Source organism: Corythoichthys intestinalis, chromosome 15 (assembly GCF_030265065.1).
Source record: "Corythoichthys intestinalis isolate RoL2023-P3 chromosome 15, ASM3026506v1, whole genome shotgun sequence".
Lineage (NCBI taxonomy): Eukaryota > Metazoa > Chordata > Actinopteri > Syngnathiformes > Syngnathidae > Corythoichthys > Corythoichthys intestinalis.
The window spans coordinates 31,779,490-31,804,633 of NC_080409.1; the positions used below are offsets into that span (position 1 = coordinate 31,779,490).

Here is a 25,144-nt window from a genome sequence, read left to right on the forward strand (position 1 = left end):
ACCTCACTGTTTTATAGCCGTGTGCAAGCGACTGAGCTAACCTAAGTCTTAAACCTTTGTCACTCTTCGATGTACAACCCTGGAGACTCCATAAAATGTGCTCACACTTGTGCGGGTGTAATAGATCACATATTAACCACATTTGGCCACACCAGCCTGGTCAATATGTAACGGGCCTTCACTTCTTCGGGTCAATGCTACGCTAACGGAGCATCGCTGCTGTGTTGTGTGTTTAATAACAGAGGAATACTTTTTGGCTAGAGTGTTTGTGTTTTTTTTTTTTTTTTTTTTAGAAACAAAGTAGAATCAAGCTGAAGAAAAGTGGGACGTCTCTAGGTTTTCAGCCAAAAAAACATGATTTGTTCGACCTTTATGTATGAAATAGGATAGGGCAATGATTTGATTGTATCAACTAATTACAACTAATTGTAATTCGACTAATAATCAGACGGTCAATTCTATGGTGGCTTCCATTGTTCCAAACGTATCCCCACTCACATTGCATTGGTTCCGTTAATAAACGTATTCAATTACCTCATTTGCTGCCTTAGTCCCAATAGATGTCCAATCTGTTTGAACTGAGAGGTTCACAATTCATTTTGCTTGCAGCATTAAGCAAAAAATAATGTATAAAATGGTAAAAACAAAAATAAAAATAAATAAATAATAAAATCAACCAAGCGATGGCTGGCCACATGTCAAACTCATGCAATCCGAGGCACTTTTAAATCAAGGTACTGCTGTACTTTGATTTAGATCTTCTGGGTCATTCAGAAAATTAATCATTGGGACATTGCCTTGAATCATCACACAGCTATGAAACCGAGGCCGGATGCATTAACTAAGTCTGCGCATCACGTTGTGGGCAGACGATAATGATAATGATGATGATGTGACAGCAGCAGCAGTCAGTTACCACGCCCTTAGTTGTGCCCGACATTTGAGTTGAACCTTAGGCTACGTCTACTCTAGTATGGCTAATTTATATGCCTTGTAATTTGGAGAATATTTTATAAATGTCCGCACTACGTTTCAGGTGCGTTTATAAATGCTCCTGCACAACGCCTGCATTGGCGCAGACTACGTATGTGCAAAAAGGAGCAGCCTCGTATGAGACGTCATCATCCGCGCGGGTCACCTCTGAATGGAAGCTTATCATTTTTCGGCGTTGTTTGATGTCATCTGCGGACTTATTCAAGGAGCAGGAAAGCCGCGTCTATACTAGACATGTGCCGGTTACCGTGGTAAAAATGTCACAGCTTCAAAACCACAAAAATTCTCCGTCAGTACCGTAGTATGGTATTAGCTATTTTTTATGTTGCAAAAATGCAGCAAGAAATGGTTTGGAGCGGCAGCGCTCGCTCCTACCCCTCCAGTTATTGCTCTGTCCTGTGTCTGTTGGTGACACTACACCTGAGCTTTTTCCCCCCTCAAAAAAGAAGGTTGCTAGTATTGTATTAGTATTAGGTATTAGTATTTCGGCTACCAAAAAGAAACAGACGGCCGCGACTTAGAGGGGGAAGGACAGCCGAAGTACAGGCAACACTTTCAACATGATTTTACATTTACGTGACCTCATTCGTAGCTTTACACAAAATTTAAGTTTAGTAAACACTAAGGGTGTAACGGTACATGTATTTGTATTGAACCGTTTCGGTACTTGGTGCTCGTTTCGGCGAGTTTCTGACGTAATGTAACCCTTACTTTTCGAGGCTATGAGTCGATCGGGTTACAGTTTCTTTGTGTTGATTATATTTACTCCGTCTTCTCTACTACAATGAGGACCAACACGGTAGGACAGTAAGAAACGTCGACGGCACGACAACGTGGCCGCTGTGAGAACGCAGTGAAACGCAGCCGTTAAAGTCAATCAGCCAGTGCACACCAGTCACAGTGCGGCCCCGTGTTAGACGCGTCCCAGAAGCGGCTCAACGCGATGCACGCGAAAAGAACGACAGAGTTTATTATTTGACGCGAGACGCGGCCCTCCTGCGTCAATACTACTAGCTAGCAGACCGGAAGTCACTCGTGTAAAAATACGGTGGATCCGGTTGATTTTCAAACTAATATGCAATCGTAACTAGGCCTGACCGATATCGGAAAAAACTATTGCTGCGATTTTTTGGGGGGTTTGCGATATATTGCGATATTAAAAAAAAAATTTTTTTATGTCTTGAATAGCTGTTTGGAAAGACTTTGGATGACTCATCATGACCACAGTGTACAGTATTCCGCGGTTAATAGGGACCAGAACCCGTCGCGATAAGTGAAAAACCGGGAAGTAGCACATACCCCCCACCCCATTTTTTTTTTGTGTGTGTGTGTGTGTGTGTGTACTCAATGTATTTATTCAGATCTAGCACTGGAAAGAGATACAAATAAGGCATGTTTTTTTCTCACTTTTTCCCCCAAAGTATGATTAAAAAAATGTGTGTGTTTATATATATATACACATATATATATATATATATATATATATATATATATATATATATATATATATATATATATATATGCTTTTTAAGCACTACAAATGTCATCATTATGATCAGTTTTAAACATACCTGTCCCACTGAATCATTTTTAACAAGAATAAAGTACTGTAGTAGAAAAATGCTTGGCTTTATTAAATGCTGCTGTTTACCTAATATGGCTGTGACTCTTGGAGTGAAATGTAGAAATTACAAACTCCTCATAATCACTTATGGTGTTTTGCTGCCCGGCTTCTTTGGCCAGATCAAAGCCATCGTTAACTTTAATAAGCAAGTGCCGCAGTGACTGAGAGCTGGGAAAGGGGGCGAGAGAGGCTGTGCGAGCGAGTGAAGCAGAACAAAGGTTTGTGGATTGGGAAAAAAAAAAAAAAACTAGCGCACGTCCTTGTGATGGGACTATCGCGCATGCGCACATCGTGATGGCAATGTTTAAACGATGTATCGTTCAGGCTTAATCGTAACCCACTTTTTGAGTCCATCAGATCTCTTGAGTGGTAGATCGGGGCACAGTTGACTTGTCTTTGTTGATTTACAGTTGTCTTCTCTGTAATAATAACCAACACGGCCCCGTCTTCAATACAAAACCCTCCTACCACAACAAAACAAGTAGGAACTAATATTCACACAGGAACTAAAGTTATACAACATAAAATATACACTATACATGAATACTACATCGCATTTGTAAAATACAAACACATAATAAAATAAATAATAGCCCGCTTGTATAAAATAAATTGAAATGAGCTAAAACACCTGTGATTAAATAATAAGAATAATACACAGATCCTGCTTACACAATTAAATTAATTTCTGTGTGGCACTTTAACGAGAGAAAATCCACCAATAAAGCTTTTGAAAACCGTTCATAAGAAAAAAAAATTAATTGAGGCATTTCATTTGTAAAATACATGTTAAAATCTTTGTCATTGGGATTGCTTTTCTCTTTAGCACAGGACTTCTTTTTTCTTCTTTCTTTCAGAAAGAAAGCTGACCAATACGCGGGGTCTGAAAGGCAAATTGTTGTTGGATTATTATCTTTAAATACCTGCTACTTTTTGAGCAGAATTGTAGCTTTGTATAGGCTAATGTTCCTATTGCTGAAAGCACAAAAGTGTGTATTAAACAACTAGCACATTTATATTTTGCGTTTTGTTTTCTTACTGTACCAAAAACGAACCGAACCGTGACCTCAAAACCGAGGTACGTACCGAACCGAGGTTTTGTGTACCGTTACACCCCTAGTAAACACTGTCATGAACGTTTCCCACCAGCTATGAGAGTTCACTCCAGCGTGCTTCGTGTGTCTAGCGATGGTAAAACAAATACCATAACGTAAGGTTGTTAACGAGTCTATTGATGTGGCTAGTTAGCACACCAGGACGGCTAACTTGTTTCCTCACTATCCTCAAAATAAGCGTACTTTTGTGAAGTCTTCCGTTGTAAACATCTGTTCAAAATAACATTTTCATAATGCAACCTGTGGTATTTTTTTTCTCTCTGGTGACTTTCTGTGTTGAGAGAAGGTGTATGTGTGGTGGTGGTGGTGGGGGGGGGGGGGTGTATAATGTGTAAAAAATGATACGAGTCATACACATTCGTCCATCTCCGTTAATGTTCAACTAATTAATATTAATAGTAGTAGTGGTATATTAACCCAGAAAAGGGGAACACACTCACATTCCTGCATCATAACCTGGACTGAGAGAGAAATATGTAAAAAATGAGCAAGTCTCAAAAACTATTGAGATGGAGCTCTAAAGTCAGTGAAGTGCCTGCAATATATATTAAATTTGATCAAAGTGTTTTTACTTTTTTATGGAAAATAATTATTTTTGTTCTAATGTTTAGCAACTTGAGCTGTGGCAGTGGGTTTGGTCTATAAATTCTATTTATTTAAATTTTATTTAAAATATTTCATTTATTTATTTAACATTATATTCATGTTGATGTTCCAATTTGCAAATATGTTGTCAAAAAAATCCTGTTCGATGGATTTTTTTTTTAACCCATACATCTCAAAATACCACATTTTAGAGCTGTAATTGCAATACCGTGATACTGTGAAATCGCGGTATTTTTTGTTTAAGGTTATAATACCGTCAAAATCTCATACCGGCACATATACCATACGCCTTCATAGTTTACAATGCTGTAATGCCACACAAAAATTGGCGATGGCACGCTCCATGACGTCATTTCCTTTGTATCTGATTATTACACGGATACCCCGGCTAGAATAGGCAGCGGGTCCATAGTTTATGACATTGCACGCCCCCTACTCCATGTAATAAAATTTCCGGGCAAGAGTACATGAGTGTAGCTGACATGCTGTACAGTCGAACTAATTACATGTTTAAAGCCATTATCTGTCCTAGTGAGTACCTAGCCTTAGCTTTCACCACACTGACCACATAAAGCTCAACTTCTTCCAGCTGAATTATCTCGATTGTCTATTTAACAGAGGGGTTCCCCAAAATAGCCAGCCTAGCAGAAGACCTGATTAACAAGTCGCGGGAAACCCAGCATAGTCGTGTGCCATGTAGGTTACAGTCTGTCTGATTGATATGTTCCACATTCGACTCAGCCTCTGAAAAAGTACGGTTGAATGTCTGAGAGTTGCGAGCATAACAGTATAGCCACTTTTCAGAGTTTAACAGCCTCTTCCTTAGCCTGACGATCGAGCAACTACCAGACTGTCATTTGTTTGCTATCTTGATCGTTTCTATGTTCTTTGCTTGCTTTTTCTCAAAAGTTATACCGTACATCATTAAACTGTACGTCTGAAGCAAAGCACTGCATATATTCAGACAACACCTACCGTAAAAGATCTGGAATTGTGACAAGGTCACTTGGTGGTAAAATACAGTGTATTGTATTTCAGAGTAAAGTGAGTCAGAAAATTCTGTTCATACATGCTGTTGGTGAGAACTTTTTATACACGGTCCCATTATTGGACTTTGGGACATGTCTAAATGGGGGACATGTATTTAATCCTTACATATTTTTTGGGTCAGATTTACAAGGTTGCATCGTCCCCATTCATGATGTTTAGGGTATTTTCATTGATGGCAAATCACAAAAAAACAGTTTGTAAAAATTAATTTGTTTCACAATAGAACTAAATCTGTTTGAATATGAATTTACTACACTGAATGTTGTTAGCACTGAAGTTCAGTCGCAAACTGACCACTGAATTTTGTCAACATAATTTTTTGCGACTGAATTATTACGATGGATTTTTTTGTGACTTTTTTTTTTTTTTTGCAACTGTTGACAAGATAAAGTATTTAGAAATTCATATCCAGTCTTCGTATGGTATAGACTTACTTCCATAACTGACATTCACAGTGATGCTCAATAGAGGCGTGTGAAATTTCCGATTCTGAGATTATTCGCGATTCGGCCGTGGAAGATTCGAGAATGATTCACAAAAAATCCAAATTCTGATTATTATAACAGGTAAAGCATACCTAAAACACAGTCAGCGCAGTCTTCGGGACGCAATGAGGAACAGACCGAGAGTAAATATCATGTTCAACTCATGCCGCTAGATAAAAAAACAATAATACCTGACTGTGGCCGACAGCTGCTTCAAACAACGCCCAGTTGCTAGTTGCTACAAACATACGGCCACATTCTGCTATAGTCGATATCACATACAGTATATGTAGAACTAGATGCAAAATGACAGACGACGGCGCCGGTAGAACATGTCAAAAGAACTATATGCAAGATGACAGACTTGCCGTTTAGTAGTCTTAGAGCAGTAGACTTCTTTAGAACGCTCTATTGTAGCGAACCTAATTAACTTTTTATCTAAAATACTCTTAAATCGGCAAAATCTTAACTTGAATCCATCTTTAAATGATGAAACAGTTTTAAAACTTTGACATGTCGAAAGTAGACAGAAGGGAAATTATGGAATAACGGGAGAATTTTAACAACTTTAACGGTTGATTCACATCATTAAATTGAATGTAGTTTAAAGCTGCTGACAGAATGGGACTTGAGTATTTTATTTACTGTTTTAAACATTTAACATGATACTGAAATATTAGTTTGGTTTAGCCTGAGAGGAGTTTTGAACAATTTTGAAACTAATGTACAAAACATTAAAAGCGCCGGGGCCGGGGGGGGGGGGGGGCATCAATAATTTATTTATAATCGAATCAGAGCCTCTGAATCGTAATCGTAATCCGAATCGTTAGGTGCCAAAAGATTCCCACCTCTAATGCTCAATGATGTTAACACATTGCCAGACACCACAGTTAAGTTAGAATGTACAGTAGACACGTTTTGTCACAATGAGTGCCAGCACAGTGGTGGTCTGAATACCCTTTCTTCCTAGCCTAGAGCCTCACAGCGTGTAACTGTAATTAACTCATGCGCACCATCCAGAATATAGGGCTGATGAAGATGCAACAGCATTAGCTGTAATGAATGGATGTCAATATATGGGTCATCAGTTGTCGTGTGCCATTATTTGGGTGTAAAAATACACACATTAGCCAAATATATGGCGAGTAGCAACAGTAACCTTCTTCATCTCGATCTGTCTTGTCGCTCGTGAACCAACTGTCGCACACATCCCCGGCATCCTTACGCAAGGATTAATCAGCCTTCCATTCCTGGAGAGATTATTCAAATAGTGTTACATCTCGAATTAGAAATGTCATCCCCACCCCCTGTCTTTTTCTAGAGAACACAGGAAAATCTTGCTATGTCTTTGAATTTATTCTTTTTGTAACATCTTGTATTATATTCTGTACAATCTGTGCTTTGTCATCCATCAAAACTCAAATTTGTTTGGATTTTAAATGAATAGGTACAATGGAAAAAACAGTGTATGCTTCGCTATGGCCAATTTTGCTCTATTATTAATCACAAGTTCATACTTGTTGTCGCCTTGATTAGTCCTTTTATAAAGCAGCAATTAATGCCAGATGTAAGCAGGTGCAACCATGTGTACATAGATAGCCACTGTGGATGTGTGGTTAGCACGTCCGTTTCACAGTTCTGAGATCAAAAGTTCATTCCCAGGCTCCGGCCTTCTTGTGGGGAGCCTGCATTTTCTCCCTGTGCCTGTGTCGGTTTTCTCCGGGTACTCCAGTTTCATCCCACACACCAAAGACATGTATGGTTGGGTGATCGAACACACTTCAAATTGTCTTCGGTATGAGTGTGTGCATGAATGGTTGTCTATCTCCTTGTACCCTGCGTTTGCCTAGCAACAAATTCAGGGTGTACCCCGCTACCCTTGTAAGGATAAGCAACTCGGAAGATGAATTAATGTAATATTTCTCCCAAAAATATTTACACAATATAATGTATAATGTAATGCAGCTTTGCATTTAACACAATCAGTTATAAATAACTTAAAGCAATGTAATAAAAAAGGCTCAGAAATGTTCATATTTTTGACAGTTTTGTTGCTGAAACTTTTGAGACATTTGAAATAAACACATTGTTTTCAACAAAACGGCATCTTTTTTTCTTGATTTTTTTTTTCTTTTTATGGTAAACCTGTCTTGTTCAGCTGCTTAGACACAGAGAATTTGAATCTCAGTGTCTTTACCAGCTGAACAGTTACAATGGGCCACATTCATATTGTGGTTGTCTATATTGTTTTGTTTATACCGAGAAAGCAGCTAGACAGTAAAGCGTTAAAGGGTGACAGAGAAAAAGGAAGAATAGACAGATGAACAGATGGAACAGTGATACAAAAAAACAACAAATATATTTTCTACCTAATATGAAGAAGGATTTCTGTCTACTCTTACCAAGGGGACACCATGTGCAGATGGAATGCCTGGTAACTAAAAGAAAGGAAGAGGGATGATAGTGGATATCCACCACTAGGCTTGGGCATCGTTTGAAATTGAGCAAATCCGATTCCACTTTTCGAGTCCGGTTCCGAACAATTCTTGATTCCGACCCCCCCCCCCCCCCAAAATGCATATTTTATATTAGGGCTGTCAAAAGATTTAAATTTTTAATCGAGTTAATCACAGCTTAAAAATTAATTAATCGTAATTAATCGCAATTCAAACCATCTACAAAATATGCCATATTTTTCTGTAAGTTATTGTTGGAATGGAAAGATAAGACACAAGACGGATATATACATTCAACATACTGTACATAAGTACTATATTTGTTTATTATAACAGTAAATCAACAAGATGGCATTAACATTAACATTCTGTTAAAGCGATCCACGGATAGAAAGAATTTTAGTTCTTAAAAGATAAATGTTAGTACAAGTTATAGAAATTGTATATTAAAACCCTTCTTAATGTTTTCAATTTAATAAAATTTGTAAAAAATTTCAATCAAAAAATAAACGAGTAGCTCGCCATTGTTGATTTCAATAATTACACAATTCTCATGGTGCTTAAACCCATAAAATCAGTCGCACCAAAGCGCCAGTAGAGAGAGACAAAAAACACAAGTGACAAGTGACCATGACACTATGCTGTTATTTTAATCTATTTGAGCGGGGCATGTGCGTTAATTGCGTCAAATATTTTAACGTGATTAATTAAATTAATTACCACCCGTTAACACGATAATTTTGACAGCCCTAATTTATATTAATGTCTTCTCGATGAATTTTTAAATTATATGAACTTCTCACAGGGCTATTTTTAACTTGTATATAAATATCAGTCTTTGAACTTGAATGTGATGAAGTTTCTTTCCACAGGCGTGCACTTTCACAATTTTATTTTTCAAAAGAGAAAACATTTACACATATTATTTTGCTATACATGTTCCTTAGCTGGGAGCTACGACGAAGAATTAGAATAAAATCTTCTACTGACTATAATTTGATGAAATTTTAATACTGCTGATTTTAACGTCGCCGGCAACTCTACTGCCTTAAGAGGGCGGCTGTTTACTAACGCTGGCGAGTCTGTCATTTTGCATCTAGTTCTCTATACATGTGCAACCTCCGCCGAGTTTGTCATTTCGCATCTAGTTCTATATACATGTGATATCTACCTTAGCCCTACATAACAATACAACTTATTCTCGTGCTATTCCATCCATCCCTTAATCATCTACTGCTTAATCCGGGGTCGGGTCGCAGAGACAGCAGAAGACCGCTATTGTTTTACCTCCCTGGTTCTTACTGGTTAGAGCAGGTGTCCCCAATGACCGGGCCGCGGACCGGTACCGGTTCGTGGCGCATTTGGTACCGGGCCGCGCAGAAATAATAAATAATTTATTAACGACTGCATTCTGGCCGTTTGACTCCGGCCTGTGCTGCTTACCACACCCATATCCCTATCTACTCTAGATATACAACTACAGGATAGGAGGTCGTCATAGAAATGCATTGACTGGACTGTTAGCAGTACATCTTGTTTTGTATATCTAATGTGCGCTTGGCCTCGATAATAACGTATGATGTAGGTCGTCGCCCATCACATTTGTTCCCGGAAATAATTAGCCCCCACACTAGAATGACTCAAAAACAAGACGTTTTTGGACAGGTTTTTTTTTTACGGCGAAAAGGGAACCTGACGAGCCAGATGATGGGCCTACAACTTCGAAGTGGCGTGGCTCAGTGGTAGAGTAGTCCCCCTGTCCCCCAACCTAGAGGTTGTGGGTTCAATTCCCTGCCCTGATGAACTCGTCTAAGTGTCCTTGAGCAAGATACTGAACCCCACATTGCTCCTGGTGCTGCGTCACCAGTAGGTGGATGGCGAGAGTTTTTAGTGTTTACTTTGGAACCGCTGCATTCTTGATGTGCAAAATTTGTCAGAACACCGGTGCAGTGTGTCAAACACGCGGCACTCAGCTATGCGCTTTGCATTCGCCACTTGTATTCCATGAAGCCGGAGGTGTTTATTCATATTGGTCGTGCAGCCAACTTTGCATGATGTAGTTCTGTCGCAAATGTTGCACTGAGCTGACTGGTCTTTTTTGTTGTTGTTGTTGTTGAGCCAAACTATTGACCGCCGCCGCACCGTATCCATGGTTGTAATCAAGTTGCAATGCACAAACATACACATCTTTTTCGGCAGCATATTTTTTTTCGCTCGGCAGTCAGGGGATCGAAACATGGAATCGAAATCTAAAAATTGGAACGGTTCCGGGAGCATCAGAGTGTTAGAACCAGACCCCCTCAATGCGCGATGCCCAATCCTATCCACCACTCTCACACTCAAACCTTTTAATACGGTTCGGTTCCCTTATTCCTTGCTTCTTTTTTTTTTACCAGGTGTGACTAAACAGGTCCTCTTGGTGCATGGCCAACGGCCAATGCGTCTCACATGATTTATTCCCATCCACCTGCCAAGCCCCGAAATTCACCCCCCTGCAGCTAAATCTGTTTTTTGTCTTCCCACGTGTCATCAACTTCGTTCAGAAAGGAAAAGTGCACCGTCATCCTTTTGCTAGTAGATGTACTCATAAATACTAAGACACCATGAGGGAAATGTCGCCATCTAGTATTTATAATTACGACCGCGTACAACCAGTCTGTGCATGTTGGCAGCTTGTCAGCAATATCGCGGTTAGCCTTAATATGATGTGACCTAAATAAAAGTGTTACGGAGGAGGTGCGAGGCGACGTGAACATCTTGTTTGTTTGCAAACACTACACCATGTGCTCATGCCACTACATTACTTCCATTTACTCTGCGTTTAATAACCCAGTACAGTAAACCCTGGATATTCGCAGGGATTAGGCACCAAGACTAGAATGTTAATAGCAAAAATGATCAAATATTTGCACTTTGTGCCTGAAAAAATGTATATCGGCCTGTTAAGTCATAATGAAAATTTATAAAAATTCGGTTCACAATATTTTAAAAGTGGAATAACATACAAAAACCACCAGAACACGTTTCAATAGAGAACCAGAACTTTGCTTTGTGGATGTTGTAGGGCTCGATATGCCACAGGTTTGCAGAACTGCAATATCAGGAATTAAATGGCTAGAGTCAAGCCACCTTTTTCACATAAAGGTCCAAAATGCCTGGTGACCTCACCCATGGCGTTAATCAGCCTGCATTTGCTCCCTGCTTTTCACTTTTCAGGGTGCCGCCATGACAGCCACTATTTTATCCTCAGCTTTTGTGAAACCTGTATGTTGGTTGTATTGTGTTTAACGAATTATCTATTATCCATTAATTAATGTTCAGCTTTAACACCGTATTTGGGGTTTTTGGATGGTAAGCATTCTCTACATCAGTCTATGACGGGAACCAGAATGCACTGACTGTAAACAAGTCGCCTATAGTGACCAATGTTAGAATTCATCATTATTTGAATAAACAAACAAAAATGGAGGACTTCGTACATTGGACATTTTGGAGCATTCACATTCATGTGTTCATCTGACAACATACATTTGAACCACAAAATTTATTCGTTCAAAAAGTTGTTTCATGTGTTTTTATTAGTCTATGGCTTTAAGCAAAAAGGCTACAGTGGGGCAAATAAGTATTTAGTCAACCACCAATTGTGCAAGTTCTCCTCCTTGAAAAGATTAGAGAGGCCTGTAATTGTCAACATGGGTAAACCTCAACCATGAGAGACAGAGTGTGGAAAAAAAAATTGAAAATCACATTGTTTGATTTTTAAAGAATTTATTTCCAAGTTAGAGTGGAAAATAAGTATTTGGTCACCTACAAACATGCAAGAGTTCTGGCTGTCAGAGAGGTCTAATTTCTTCTTACGAGGTCTAACAAGGCTCCACTCGTTACCTGTATTAATGGCACCTGTTTTAACTCATTATCGGTATAAAAGACACCTGTCCACAATCTCAGTCAGTCACACTCCTAACTGCACTATGGCCAAGACCAAAGAGCTGCTGAAGGACACCTGAGACAAAATTGTAGACCTGCACCAGGCTGGGAAGACGGAATCTGCAATAGGTAAAACGCTTGGTGTAAAGAAATCAACTGTGGGAGCAATTAATAGAAAATGGAAGACATACAAGACCACTGATAATCTCCCTCGATCTGGGGCTCCATGCAAGATCTCACCCCGTGGCGTCAAAATGATAACAAGAACGGTGAGCAAAAATCCCAGAACCACACGGGGGGACCTAGTGAATGACCTACAGAGAGCTGGGACCACAGTAACAAAGGCTACTATCAGTAACACAATGCGCCGCCACTGGCCCGCCAGGGACTCAAATCCTTCACTGCCAGACGTGTCCCCCTGCTGAAGCCAGGCCCGTCTGCGGTTCACTAGAGAGCATTTAGATGATCCAGAAGAGAACTGTGAGAATGTGTTATGGTCAGATGAAACCAAAATAGAAGTTTTTGGTAGAAACACAGGTTCTCGTGTTTGGAGGAGAAAGAATACTCAATAGCATCCGAAGAACACCATACCTACTGTGAAGCATGAGGGTGGAAACATCATGCTTTGGGGCTGTTTTTCTGCAAAGGGACCAGGACGACTGATCTGTGTAAAGGAAAGAATGAATGGGGCCATGTATCGAGAGATTTTGAGTGAAAATCTCCTTCCATCAGTAAGGGCATTGAAGATGAGACGTGGCTGGGTCTTTCAGCGTGACAATGATCCCAAACACACAGCCAGGGCAGCAAAGGAGTGGCTTCGTAAGAAGTATTTCAAGGTCCTGGAGTGGCCTAGCCAGTCTCCAGATCTCAACCCCACAGAAAATCTGTGGAGGGAGTTGAAAGTCCGTGTTGCCCAACAACAGCCCCAGAACATCACTGCTCTAGAGAAGGTCTGCATGGAGGAATGGGCCAAAATACCAGCAACAGTGTGTGAAAAGCTTGTGAAGAGTTACAGAAAACGTTTGGCCTCCGTTATTGCCAAAAAAGGGTACATAACAAAGTATTGAGATGAACTTTTGGTATTGACCAAATACTTGTTTTCCACCATGATTTGCAAATAAATTCTTTAAAAATCAAACAATATGATTTTCTGTTTTTTTTTTTTTTTTTTCACATTCTGTCTCTCATGGTTGACGTTTACCCATGTTGACAATTACAGGCCTCTCTAATATTTTCAAGTGGGAGAACTTGCACAATTAGTGGTTGACTAAATACTTATCTGCCCCACTGTATATCTAAGAATGTTCATTTACAACCAATTGCTTGGAAAATACAAACGAAACGATCATAAACATTACCTGGAGAAGGTAAGCTAATGGTTTTTTATTGAATTTCCCAAAATAATAAAGGTCCAAAAACTACACGTAACTTACCTGAATGTAAAAAAAAAAAAAAATCAAAAAACCAACTGAACATCTCTAAGTACTGTCATCTGCAGTGTTGTTAATCTTACTGAAAAAAAGTAATTAGTTATAGTTACAAATTACTTCTCCCAAAAAGTAATTGCGTTAGTAACTCAATTACCTGAATGTAAGAGTAATTAGTTACTTGGCAAAGTAATTGGTGATAATTACTTCTTTTTTTTTTCCCTCAAAAAAAATAAAAATAAAACATTGGCCACACTATGTGAATTTTTTTGTGAAGGTTTTTGGTACAACTGGCCCGAGCCCAATTCTTTACCCTAATTTACCCTTTACCCTGAATCAACTGTTAAAAGTTGTTAAAATTGCTCCCATTATTGCATTAGTTCCCTTCTCTCTACTTTCGTCATATGAAAGTTTTATAACTGTTTCATCATTTAAAGATAGATTCAAGTCAAGATTTTGCCGATTTAGAAGTATTTTAGATAAAAAAGTTACTCAGGTTCGCTAGTAGGTTCTCTACAACAGAGCCGTCCTAAAAAGTCTACTGCTTTAAGATGGCGGCTGTTTACAAACGCATCTAGTGCCGTGTCTGTCATCTTGCATCTAGTTATATCTATATACAGTATATGTGATATCTGCCATGTCTACCATATCTACCATAACATGCGGGCGTAGTTTGTAGGCTGTCGGCTATATTATTGGAGCTACCTAGCATCGCGTTTGCTCGGCGTCACAACTTTCTTGCCTCCTCCCCACTCCTGCTCTGCTTTGTCTGATCAGGGACAGTTTCCAATGCACAAATATTTCATGTGGTCAGTTTGATTCCTTTGAATATATTGTCATTCAGCTAAAAAGCCCTTGCAGAACTGCCTTGGTAACACTTTGCAGACCACCAAAGTATAACACAATGTTTTTTTATGAGTTTACCAAAATGCTGTCTTCTGTCTGCATGGACTTTGATTGTGTTGTTCTAGTGGGTGACTTTAACATTCATGTTGATAATCCTGAAGAAGGATGTGCTATAGAGCTTTTAAATATTTTGGATACATTTGGTTTATCTCAGCATGTCACAGTTCCAACACATAACAGAGGGCACACACTGGATTTAATAATATCCAAAGGTCTTAACATCTCTGAGGTCACAGTGAATGATGTTGCTCTGTCTGATCACTACTGCATTATGTTTAAAATGACCACTCCTGTCCATCCTCTGAAAAGGGAAACAGAGGTGATTAGGAAGCGTTACATAAGTGATAACACTTGTGCGTTATTCACACAGGCCTATGCCTCACCATTAACCCCTACAATAGCTCCAGTGGAAGAACTTGTAAATAGTTTCAGTTCCAGTGTGATGACTGTAATTGACACTATTGCCCCGATTAAGACAAAATCTTTGTCAAGAAAGAAGAGGTCACCCTGGAGAAATGCCATACTAGCTATAAAACAAAAGCAAGTTTGTAGACGAGCAGAACGCAGATGGCGAAAAAACAAACTCCTAGTTTTTTATGATATCTACAAAGACAGTCTTCGCAAATACAACCAGGAACTGAAAATGCTAGACAGTCATATTTTTCAGAGATCATTAGTAGAAACACTAACAATACCCGCACACTATTTTCTGTTGTTGACAAACTGACAAACCCACAAGCATCAATACCTCAGGAATTGGCTTCTGTGGTGTCCTGTAATAATTTCGCAGCATTCTTTACACACAAAGTACTAAAGATTAGACAGACTGTGTGCAACTCCAGATTAACAAATGTGACACTAAATGCCTCCCAAAATGTCCCCCACGTCAATCTTAGGCAGTTTATCCTCTTGGACTATGCCACTTTAACAGAAATTGTGTCGAAATTAAAGCCCACAACATGCTGCCTTGACATCCTTCCTTCAAACATTTTCAAAACTGTTTTTCATTGCATAGCCCCAGACATACTTCAGATTATAAATATTTCTCTCCAAACAGGAGAGTTTCCTCAGACTTTAAAAACTGCAGTAATAAAACCTCTCCTAAAAAAACCTAATCTGGATGCCTCAACCATTAGTAATTACAGGCCTATATCAAATCTGACATTCCTGGGGAAAATTATCGAAAGGGTTGTATTCGAACAGATCCAGAATTATATGATGCAAAACAATCTTTTTAACTCATTTCAGTCTGGATTTCGACCACAACACAGCACCGAGACTGTGCTTATCAAAGTCCTAAATGATATTCGTCGGAATACCGATGCAAGCAAATCATCTGTTCTGCTACTATTGGATCTCAGCGCCGCATTTGACACGGTTGATCACAACATACGACTCAGCAGATTGGAACAGTGGGTAGGGCTTACTGACACTATTCTTCAGTGGTTCACATCCTATTTACATGATAGGGATTTCTTTGTGTCAATCGGAAACCATCAGTCAGAACGAACCAAATTCACGTGTGGAGTCCCTCAAGGGTCAATTCTTGGACCACTCTTATTTAACATCTATATGCTTCCGTTAGCTAAGATAATGGAACAGTATGACATCTCCTATCACGCCTATGCAGATGACACACAACTGTACATTTCTGTGTCCCCCACATGATTATAGTCCCTTAGTCACCCTGAGCAAATGCATTCATCAAATCAGTGAATGGATGTGCCAGAATTTTCTCCAGTTAAATGTGCAGAAGACAGAGGTGATCATTTTTGGGCCAAAAAAGGAAAGGTCAAAGATAAGCAGCCAACTTAGCACAATGTCACTTCCAGCTACAAATCAAGTCAGAAACCTTGGCGTAATTATTGACTCAGACCTAAAATTTGATAGCCATTTAAAGTCCGTCACTAAATCTGCTTATTACCACCTAAAAAATATAACCAGAATTAAAGGGCTTCTGACTCAACAAGACATGGAAAAACTTATGCATGCATTCATTTTCAGCAGATTGGACTATTGCAACGGTATATTTACAGGTCTTGATAAAAAATCAGTCCGGAAGTTGCAGCTGGTACAGAATGCTGCAGCCAGAGTCCTCACAAATACAAGGAAGCTGGACCACATTACACCAGTTTTGAAATCGCTACACTGGCTTCCAGTAAGTCAAAGGATAGACTATAAAATACTACTGCTCGTCTACAAAACACTTAATGACCTTGGACCAAAATACATGCTTGACTTGTTAGATTCCTATGAGACATCTAGACCCCTAAGGTCGTCTGGAACCGGTCTTCTGCATGTTCCAAGAACAAGAACCAAGCAGGGTGAGGCAGCATTTAGTTATTATGCTCCTCACCTCTGGAACAAGTTACCCGAACGTCTGAAGTATGCTCAAACTGTTAGCTCTTTTAAATCAGGGCTAAAAACGCTTTTGTTTAGCACTGCATATCTATAACTGTCTATATATTTCAATCTACCTGCTTTCTATTCCTCTTGTTTTTATCTCCATTGCTGATTTCAATTATTATTATTAGTAGTAGTTTTTGTTTTATTTTTATTTTATCTATTTATTTTTATTCTGTGATTAAATGCGATCTTTTGTCTTCGTTTCTACGTTGTGTTGATTTAAATGTGATTTTTATGATCGTCATGTGATGTAAAGCACTTTGAATTGCCTTGTGTTGAATTGTGCTATATAAATAAATTTGCCTTGCCTTGCCTTGCCTTTGTCGTCTCGGTGAGTCCGTCTCCCTCGGACTTTTTGACCAATATAATAACGCATAGTAACGCATGCCTTTCCGTCCTCAGTAACGGTAGCGGCGTTGCCAAGATGAGGAATTTAATTAGATTACCCACTACTGAAAAAAATAACGCCGTTAGTAACGCCGTTATATTGTAACCCCGTTATTAACAACACTGGTCATCTGAACCACAAACCATAATTGCACAGGCTAAAATTTACTACAATAATTAAAGAATCCAACTGAGCCTCGGGTACTGTCGATGGCTGTTGTGATGAAATAAAACACTTGCGGCACTGTCCTATCATTACATTTTTTAAGAGAAGGATTACAAATTCACAATTGTGTTACAACCCTCCACAGCCTTGGTCACCCCCCCAACCTCAAGTGAAATGTTTGATGTTAGATGTGTTTGTTTGTGTCAGGGCCGAATGCTCCATTGTGCAGAGCTCCAGTCTGGCCGGGGCAGATAAGAGCAAGCGCCTCACCACAAACACTCTCCAACCCCCGATGACCACCATCGGCGTCACAAAACTGGTTTCATTAACTTTTTATAGGGAACGGGAATGTTTTTGGTAATATAAAACTATTTAAATTCATATAGATCTGATGTCCACTCAAAATTTAGTGCTGTCAATGGCAGACAATGAGTAAAATGACAAAATCAGGGCCCTATAAAGAGTTAAACAAAGTGAGTTGTTGGGTGTGTGTAGTTACTATTAGGTGTATATGCAGACATTCAAGTCTCCTGGATTAAAACATCTCTTAATCCCGTTAGATCCCCATCCGCTCAAAATGTTAGTGGCTACAAGACGTCGGAATGCTACGGCTCAGTGACTTCTGCTCGCCCGGCTACGAGTCGCCAGGCCATACGTGAGCCGGTCCTTTAAAGATGGCCGCACCTTTCACTTCTCGTTTGAATCAGCGGCTTTTTAATTGGGTCTCTTTGGAGCCTGTTAATCTCCACGTAAAGTCGAGAAGGCAAACTTGTAGATCACTGGTTGTCAAACATTTTGCAACGAGTTCCACCTCAAAACAATCTTTTTCCTAGTTTCATACCAGTTAACCATTTATAGTGTTGAAAAAAATAACAACTGCATTCAATTGCCTAACTGAATGTTTACTTTTTTTGGGTGCCTTCAGCAGTAATGTAAAACAAGTGCATAATTTTTATTCAGGTTTAATTGTTTTGTTTAAATGAGCAATTTCCAGGTGAAATGGAAGCTAAAACTGTGTTTAAATCTTTCCTTCAATATCAAGCTTGCCTCAAGTCCATTGTTTGATTAAATGTTTTGCAAGTAATGCAAATAAACCTGCCCAAGAGCGACAAAGACAATATTAATACAGTGGTACCTCTACATACGATCGCTTCGACACACGAACTTTTCGACATCCGACGTAAAATTTGACTCGCCATTTGTTTCTACATCCGACGACATGCTCGAAATATGACGACAATGGCAGCACCGCAGACGAATGCACGGCGGATTTTCTTGTGTGACAAATCAACACAGGTTTCAGAAAAGGTTGGTACAGGTGGTGAAACAAGGAAAAAGTTGACGCTTACCTTCTAAATGAAGATGCAAATGACAGAAAAATATGAGCGTAGGGTGGGCATCCGTGAAATGGCTCAACAATACATCTCCACGGTCCTCCTCCGACCATCGTTCGCCAGTCTTTATAAGTTAAGCTGACAATTCTTATTGTGGTAACATCTCCAGAGAAATCGCCAGCTCCGCCACGTTTTCATCATTTCTTTCACAACTTATTCAACACAAAACGCCTGCTGTCTGCCGCAATTGACGATGTTCTCAAGAAAGCATTGAAAGCGAAAGTAAACTTTCACCCGCTCCCCTCCCTCTTTGTCACGTCAGCGCCGCGGTGCCTTCAGGTACAGAAAAAAACGTCCGCCTTATTAGAACCCGTTTCGTTACACTATTACAGGAATTATTATTATTATTACATTATTAATCCGATTTTTATTTATTATTTATTTGTTTTGCTATATGTAATTGCCATTTGTAATAGTACCAGCAGTATTTTTTAAGGATTTAGTGCAGGTTTTTGGGCTGTGGAACGAATTAATGGAATTATAATGTATTCCTATGGGAAAATCCTGCTCGACATACGACCATTTCGACTTACAAACAAGCTCCTGGAACGGATTAACTTCGTATGTAGAGGTACCACTGTATTTATTCATTTATAACCACGGTGTTCACTAGTGTTTTAGTACTGCAAATATAGTAGGGAACTCTTTCATCATTATTCCATTCATTTTTTTTTTTTAATAACAGGTTATTTTAAATTGTTTTGTAAAGCCTACAGAAAAACAACTTTCTAGCTGCAAAATCAAGAATTGCTCTCTGCAGAATTTAAGATTGTTCTCCGGAATCAGCACTTTTTCACCGCTTATTCCTGGGGGAACTAATAAAGGATTAATCAATAAATATTTGAACACAAATAATGGACATGCAGACACAAACTTTAGCGATAGCCACAGGCCTCTGAAAATTAAGAGTATTCCTATCATTATGCATTTTGATTAAAGGTATCTACAATGAGCTAAGGGACCTGTTTTACATTTCAACAATCTCATATCAAAACACTAAACGAATATACTGTATTTCACAAAGTATCCCTGAGGAAGAAAATGATCTCGTCTCACGAATGGACTTCTTCAGTATAAAAACCTACCTACAGTGGGGCAAATAAGTATTTAGTCAACCACCAATTCTGCAAGTTCTCCTACTTGAAAAGATTAGAGAGGCCTGTAATTGTCAACATGGGTAAACCTCAACCAAGAGAGACAGAATGTGGGGAAAAAAAACAGAAAATCACAATGTTTGATTTTTAAAAAAAAATTATTTCCAAATTCGAGTGGAAAATAAGTATTTGGTCACCTACAAACAAGCAAGATTTCTGGCTGTCAAAGAGGTCTAACTTCTTCTAACGAGGTCTAACGAGGCTCCACTTGTTACCTGTATTAATGGCACCTGTTTTAACTCATTATCGGTATAAAAGACACCTGTCCACAATTTCAGTCAGTCACACTCCAACTCCACTATAGCCAAGACCAAAGAGCTGTCGAAGGACACCAGAGACAAAATTGTAGACCTGCACCAGGCTGGGAAGACTCAATCTGCAATAGGTAAAACGCTTGGTGTAAAGAAATCAACTGTGGGAGCAATTATTAGAAAATGGAAGACATACAAGACCACCGATAATCTCCCTTGATCTGGGGCTCCATGCAAGATCTCACCCTGTGGTGTCAAAATGATAACAAGAACGGTGAACAAAAATCCCAGGACCACACGGGGGGACCTAGTGAATGACCTACAGAGAGCTGGACTACAGTAACAAAGGCTACTATCAGTAACACAATGCGCCGCCATGGACTCAAATCCTGCACTGCCAGACGTGTCCCCCTGCTGAAACCAGTACACATCCAGGCCCGTCTGCGGTTCGCTAGAGAGCATTTGGATGATCCAGAAGAGGACTGGGAGAATGCGTTATGGTCAAATGAAACCAAAATAGAACTTATTGGTAGAAACACAGGTTCTCGTGTTTGGGAAAAAAATACTGAATTGCATCCGAAGACACCATACCCACTGTGAAGCATGGGGGTGAAAACATCATGCTTTGGGGCTGTTTTTCTGCAAAGGAACCAGGACAACTGATCTGTGTAAAGGAAGGAATGAATGGGGCCATGTATCGAGAGATTTTGCGTGAAAATCTCCTTCCATCAGCAAGGGCATTGAAGATGAGACGTGGCTGGGTCTTTCAGCATGACAATGATCCCAAAAACACAGCCAGGGCAACAAAGGAGTGTCTTCGTAAGAAGCATTTCAAGGTCCTGGAGTGGCCTAGCCAGTCTCCAGATCTCAACCCCATAGAAAATATGTGGAGGGAGTTGAAAGTGTATTGCCCAACGACAGCCCCAAAACATCACTGCTCTAGAGGAGATCTGCATGGAGGAATGAGCCAAAATACCAGCAACAGTGTGTGAAAAGCGTGTGAAGAGTTACAGAAAATGTTTGGCCTCTGTTATTGCCAACAAAGGGTACATAAAGTATTGAGATGAACTTTTGGTATTGACCAAATACTTATTTTCCACCATGATTTGCAAATAGATTCTTTAAAAAAATCAAACCATGTGATTTTCTGTTTTTTTTTCTCCACATTCTGTCTCTCATGGTTGAGGTTTACCCATGTTGAAAATTACAGGCCTCTCTAATATTTTCAAGTGGGAGAACTTGCACGATTAGTGGTTGACTAAATACTTATTTTCCCCACTGTTAGTAATCTGCCTGTCACCCTGTCACTGGCAGAAGCAGATGAACAAAGATACAATACTTTATATGGTAAATGGTCATTTCTGTCCAAATAAGCAAAATTAGATAATTTCTTTTGACACAGCTGATTAGGAATCACTGTTCTCAACGACAATGAAATGGCATTCGAGCCCCACATTGACACACACAATTAATCATTAACTCTGTGAAGCTATTATTGATAAAGTCAGACGCTCATTCAGTCTAAAGTTTTACTCAGCTATTCAATATCCATTGATCTTGGGTTGTAAATGAGAATACTGCACCACATCTCTGTCCCTTGACACTGTGTCATACCGACACAAAGACTTCTAGAAGTTGCTGCACTGCGCCATGTTTTAGGAAAAGATGGCATAGTGCAGACACTTTTTGCGGATTTGTTTAGCTACACATAATAAGGACATACTGTGCAATGACTGATTTGATTTGTCACCTGATCATTCACTTTTCAGCCCCCAAGTCCAAATGTTCGGATTTCTATCATTGTCACTTGGAGTGAATGAGTTAATAACTCAATCCCTGTACTAAGGCGGTACAATTTTTAAGATCGATATCATAAATTTGAAGTAGATTTCGAAAATCAGCTGTGAAATATTCATTCGACTAAACAAAAAAAAAAAGAAAAACCAAAGGTGTTCTTTTTTTTTTCTAAGAGATTTCCCACCTATATACCTTGCACACAGAATACACACTTTCCTTTCTATAATTTACGTCACTGCAGTGCTATGTGTGTTGTGCACCCACTGATATTGTGCCCGCGCTGACCTCCTGCAGGGAGCTCCGCGATGAACAAGCTACGGCAGAGCTTCCGGCGGAAGAAGGACATCTACGTACCCGAGTCCAGCAGGCCGCACCAGTGGCAGACAGATGAGGAGGCGGTCCGCAGCGGGAAATGCAGCTTTGCAGTCAAGGTGACACTCGCACAAATTCCTTCAGCGTCCACCTTATTGTGGCACACGCACTTCATCTGGGAGAAATGCTCTCTGAACATGTGATAAACTCATTAGCTACCTTTGGCAATGTGATAAACAACTTAACAGAGGTGTAAAAATGCTCTTTTTACATTGACATTAACATTATTTTGGACGAAATACTTATTATAAGATTTGATCATATTTTAATCATTCATCAAAATGTGTTTTCATCAATTAATACTCAAAATCTTTTAGTCTAATTTTAGTCGACGAATACTCAATTTTTTCATCTTTAAAAATTTTTTAATTAAATTTTTAAAAACAAAAAAGGTTTAGGCCCAAAATTAAGGTTTCCAACAATTTTGAATGAACATTGACTGACGAGTAGGGCTGCAGCTATCGAATATTTTAGCAATCGAGTAATCGACTGAAAATTCTATCGATTAATCGAGTAATCGGATAAAACATTTTTTTTTTTTTAGGAAAAGAGCAATTATAAATATACATGAGAAAAAAAGACATTTAATCCAATACTGAACCATTTTCAGTCAATCAATGTCTTTATTTTCGATGTACATTGTTGAAAACAGCCAACAATTTCATCTAATATGTGACTAGGAAAAAAATTCACTGCTTTCACTCAAAAAACTTCTTGATCTTATTAAAAAAAAAAACATTTCTTACCTAATAATGTAATTACGCTTGATAACACACATCACTTGAAAGCTACGTGTTTTTTTCCCACGTGTTTCAGTCTAATTTCCATTTGTGTCAAGCTATTTTTAAGTTCTAGTTAAGTTTTAAGTTAGTCTAAACTGTAAGTACTGATAGGATTTCGAGTTTTTGCAGTGTTCAAAATAAATGTATGATACCTGCTGTATTGGAGCACATTAGGGACCAGTGCTACTTGGTGTTTTATTCAGCAATGACTACTGAGCTAAAACTGACACTTAGCTTTATTATGTTTTAATTTTACACCCTCATCACTCTACAGCACTGTGTTTTTACAGATTAAATAAAGCCTGTATGTAAGACACGTTAGCCACGCATCAACAGTGGTCATAATCAATAGAAACCTAGCCCTCAAAAGGGCTAACGTTTAGTGAGCGAGTGACAGTAACGTTATATTTATTAGCAATGAGAAGTGTACTGGTTAAAGATGGCGGCTGTTCACTAACGCTGCCCAGATGCGGCCAAGTCTGTCATTGCGCATCTAGTCCTAAATGCATGCGATATCTATGAGACGCATCGGAAACTACCTGCTACCAAACTAGCATCATGCGGGCGTAGTTTTTAGCAACGTCGGCACAGTTTGTAGCGGCTGTTGGCTGCGGTAAGTTTTTTTTTTTTTTTGCTTCTTCCTCTACGCACGTGACGTCAGTGCGCTGTCCCGCATTAAAAGTAGTCCGGGCAAAACGTGACGCTTAGAGCTGGCAAATTAAACGATTCTTCGAGGTGAATAAAATTACTCGGATCAGTTTTTAAACTCGAGTTACTCGAGTTGCTCGAGTATTCGTTTCAGCTCTACTGACGAGCACATATTGTAGCATCCACAAGGACAACACCAACTTCGTGAGTTTTTTCCAATCGTGTTGTTTGAAACCAGAGTGACGGAGTACTCCTACTGTAAGCCGTAGCCGATCCCAACAAAACGAAAACACAACAACAATGCTTAAGACGCTACTCTAAAGTTAATACTAATGTGAATGCTATGCTAATGCTACAAGTTACATTTAGTGCATGATGATCACTCAGCACAGACCTTTAAAGGCTAAAGCAACATTGCATATTCTCCCATGCCTTGATAATAAAACCAAATCTTACCATGTGTTTCAAAACAAGCAAGCCTGTAGTGCAGCCTGGCTTGAAGAACAATATTGTTTTGTCTTTGACAAAAACAACGATGTAATCAATTAAACTCAACTTCTTTCCACGAACCAGGCCTCTTTCAGATCCAGCCATATAAAATATCATAAAACTTAATCACATTTTTAAAAAAAACTTTTTTTTTGCGGCACAAACCATTAGTGACTAAAAATGGGTTCTGTAAAATTTGAATATTAAATTTTGTTACATTAAAAAATGTATTTATCATTTTTCGTTTGTTTTATTTAGAGATCTTTGAGATCAATTTAACATCGCCCCAATGAATCAGCCATGTTATCATATAGAAATAATGTGAATTTTGAGTCTATTAATGTTAACTTTTTAGTTTTTAATTTTTATTGGGCTTGATTTTAATTGGTAGAAACATTTTATTCCATTTATTCTTGCTGATCTCTGACTTAAAACAAGGGGTGATATGAAATAGAATGTACATTTTGAAATCTAATTTATGTATTATTGTCCCCTGCAAGCACTCAAGTCTCCTTGCCTCTGCGATGCCCCGGTATGTGGGTGGCGAGAGTTGCCTCTGTTTTGGCAATAAAGGTTGTCTTGTACAAACAGAAGAGCAACAGCTCACTTCCTGTCGTTCTTGTAGAAATGAAAACTAAAGCGTCAAGAACTATAATAAAATGCGTGACTCACAACATGGAAGTGATCCGGTTGCCTTGATCCTTGTTTT

At 39.1% G+C, this 25,144-nt stretch overlaps 1 protein-coding gene across 6 annotated transcripts in view; it reads left to right on the forward strand.

Annotated features, from left to right (window-relative positions):
• Positions 1-25,144, forward strand: part of numb (NUMB endocytic adaptor protein) — a 79,019-nt gene that overhangs the window by 19,551 nt on the left and 34,324 nt on the right. For all 6 annotated transcript variants that reach the window (XM_057858719.1, XM_057858718.1, XM_057858717.1 and 3 more), the window contains exon 2: positions 22,439-22,575. In XM_057858719.1, the coding sequence (XP_057714702.1) occupies positions 22,450-22,575 (126 nt within the window). In that variant the 5' untranslated portion in view covers positions 22,439-22,449. The remainder of the gene's footprint in view (positions 1-22,438; positions 22,576-25,144) is intronic.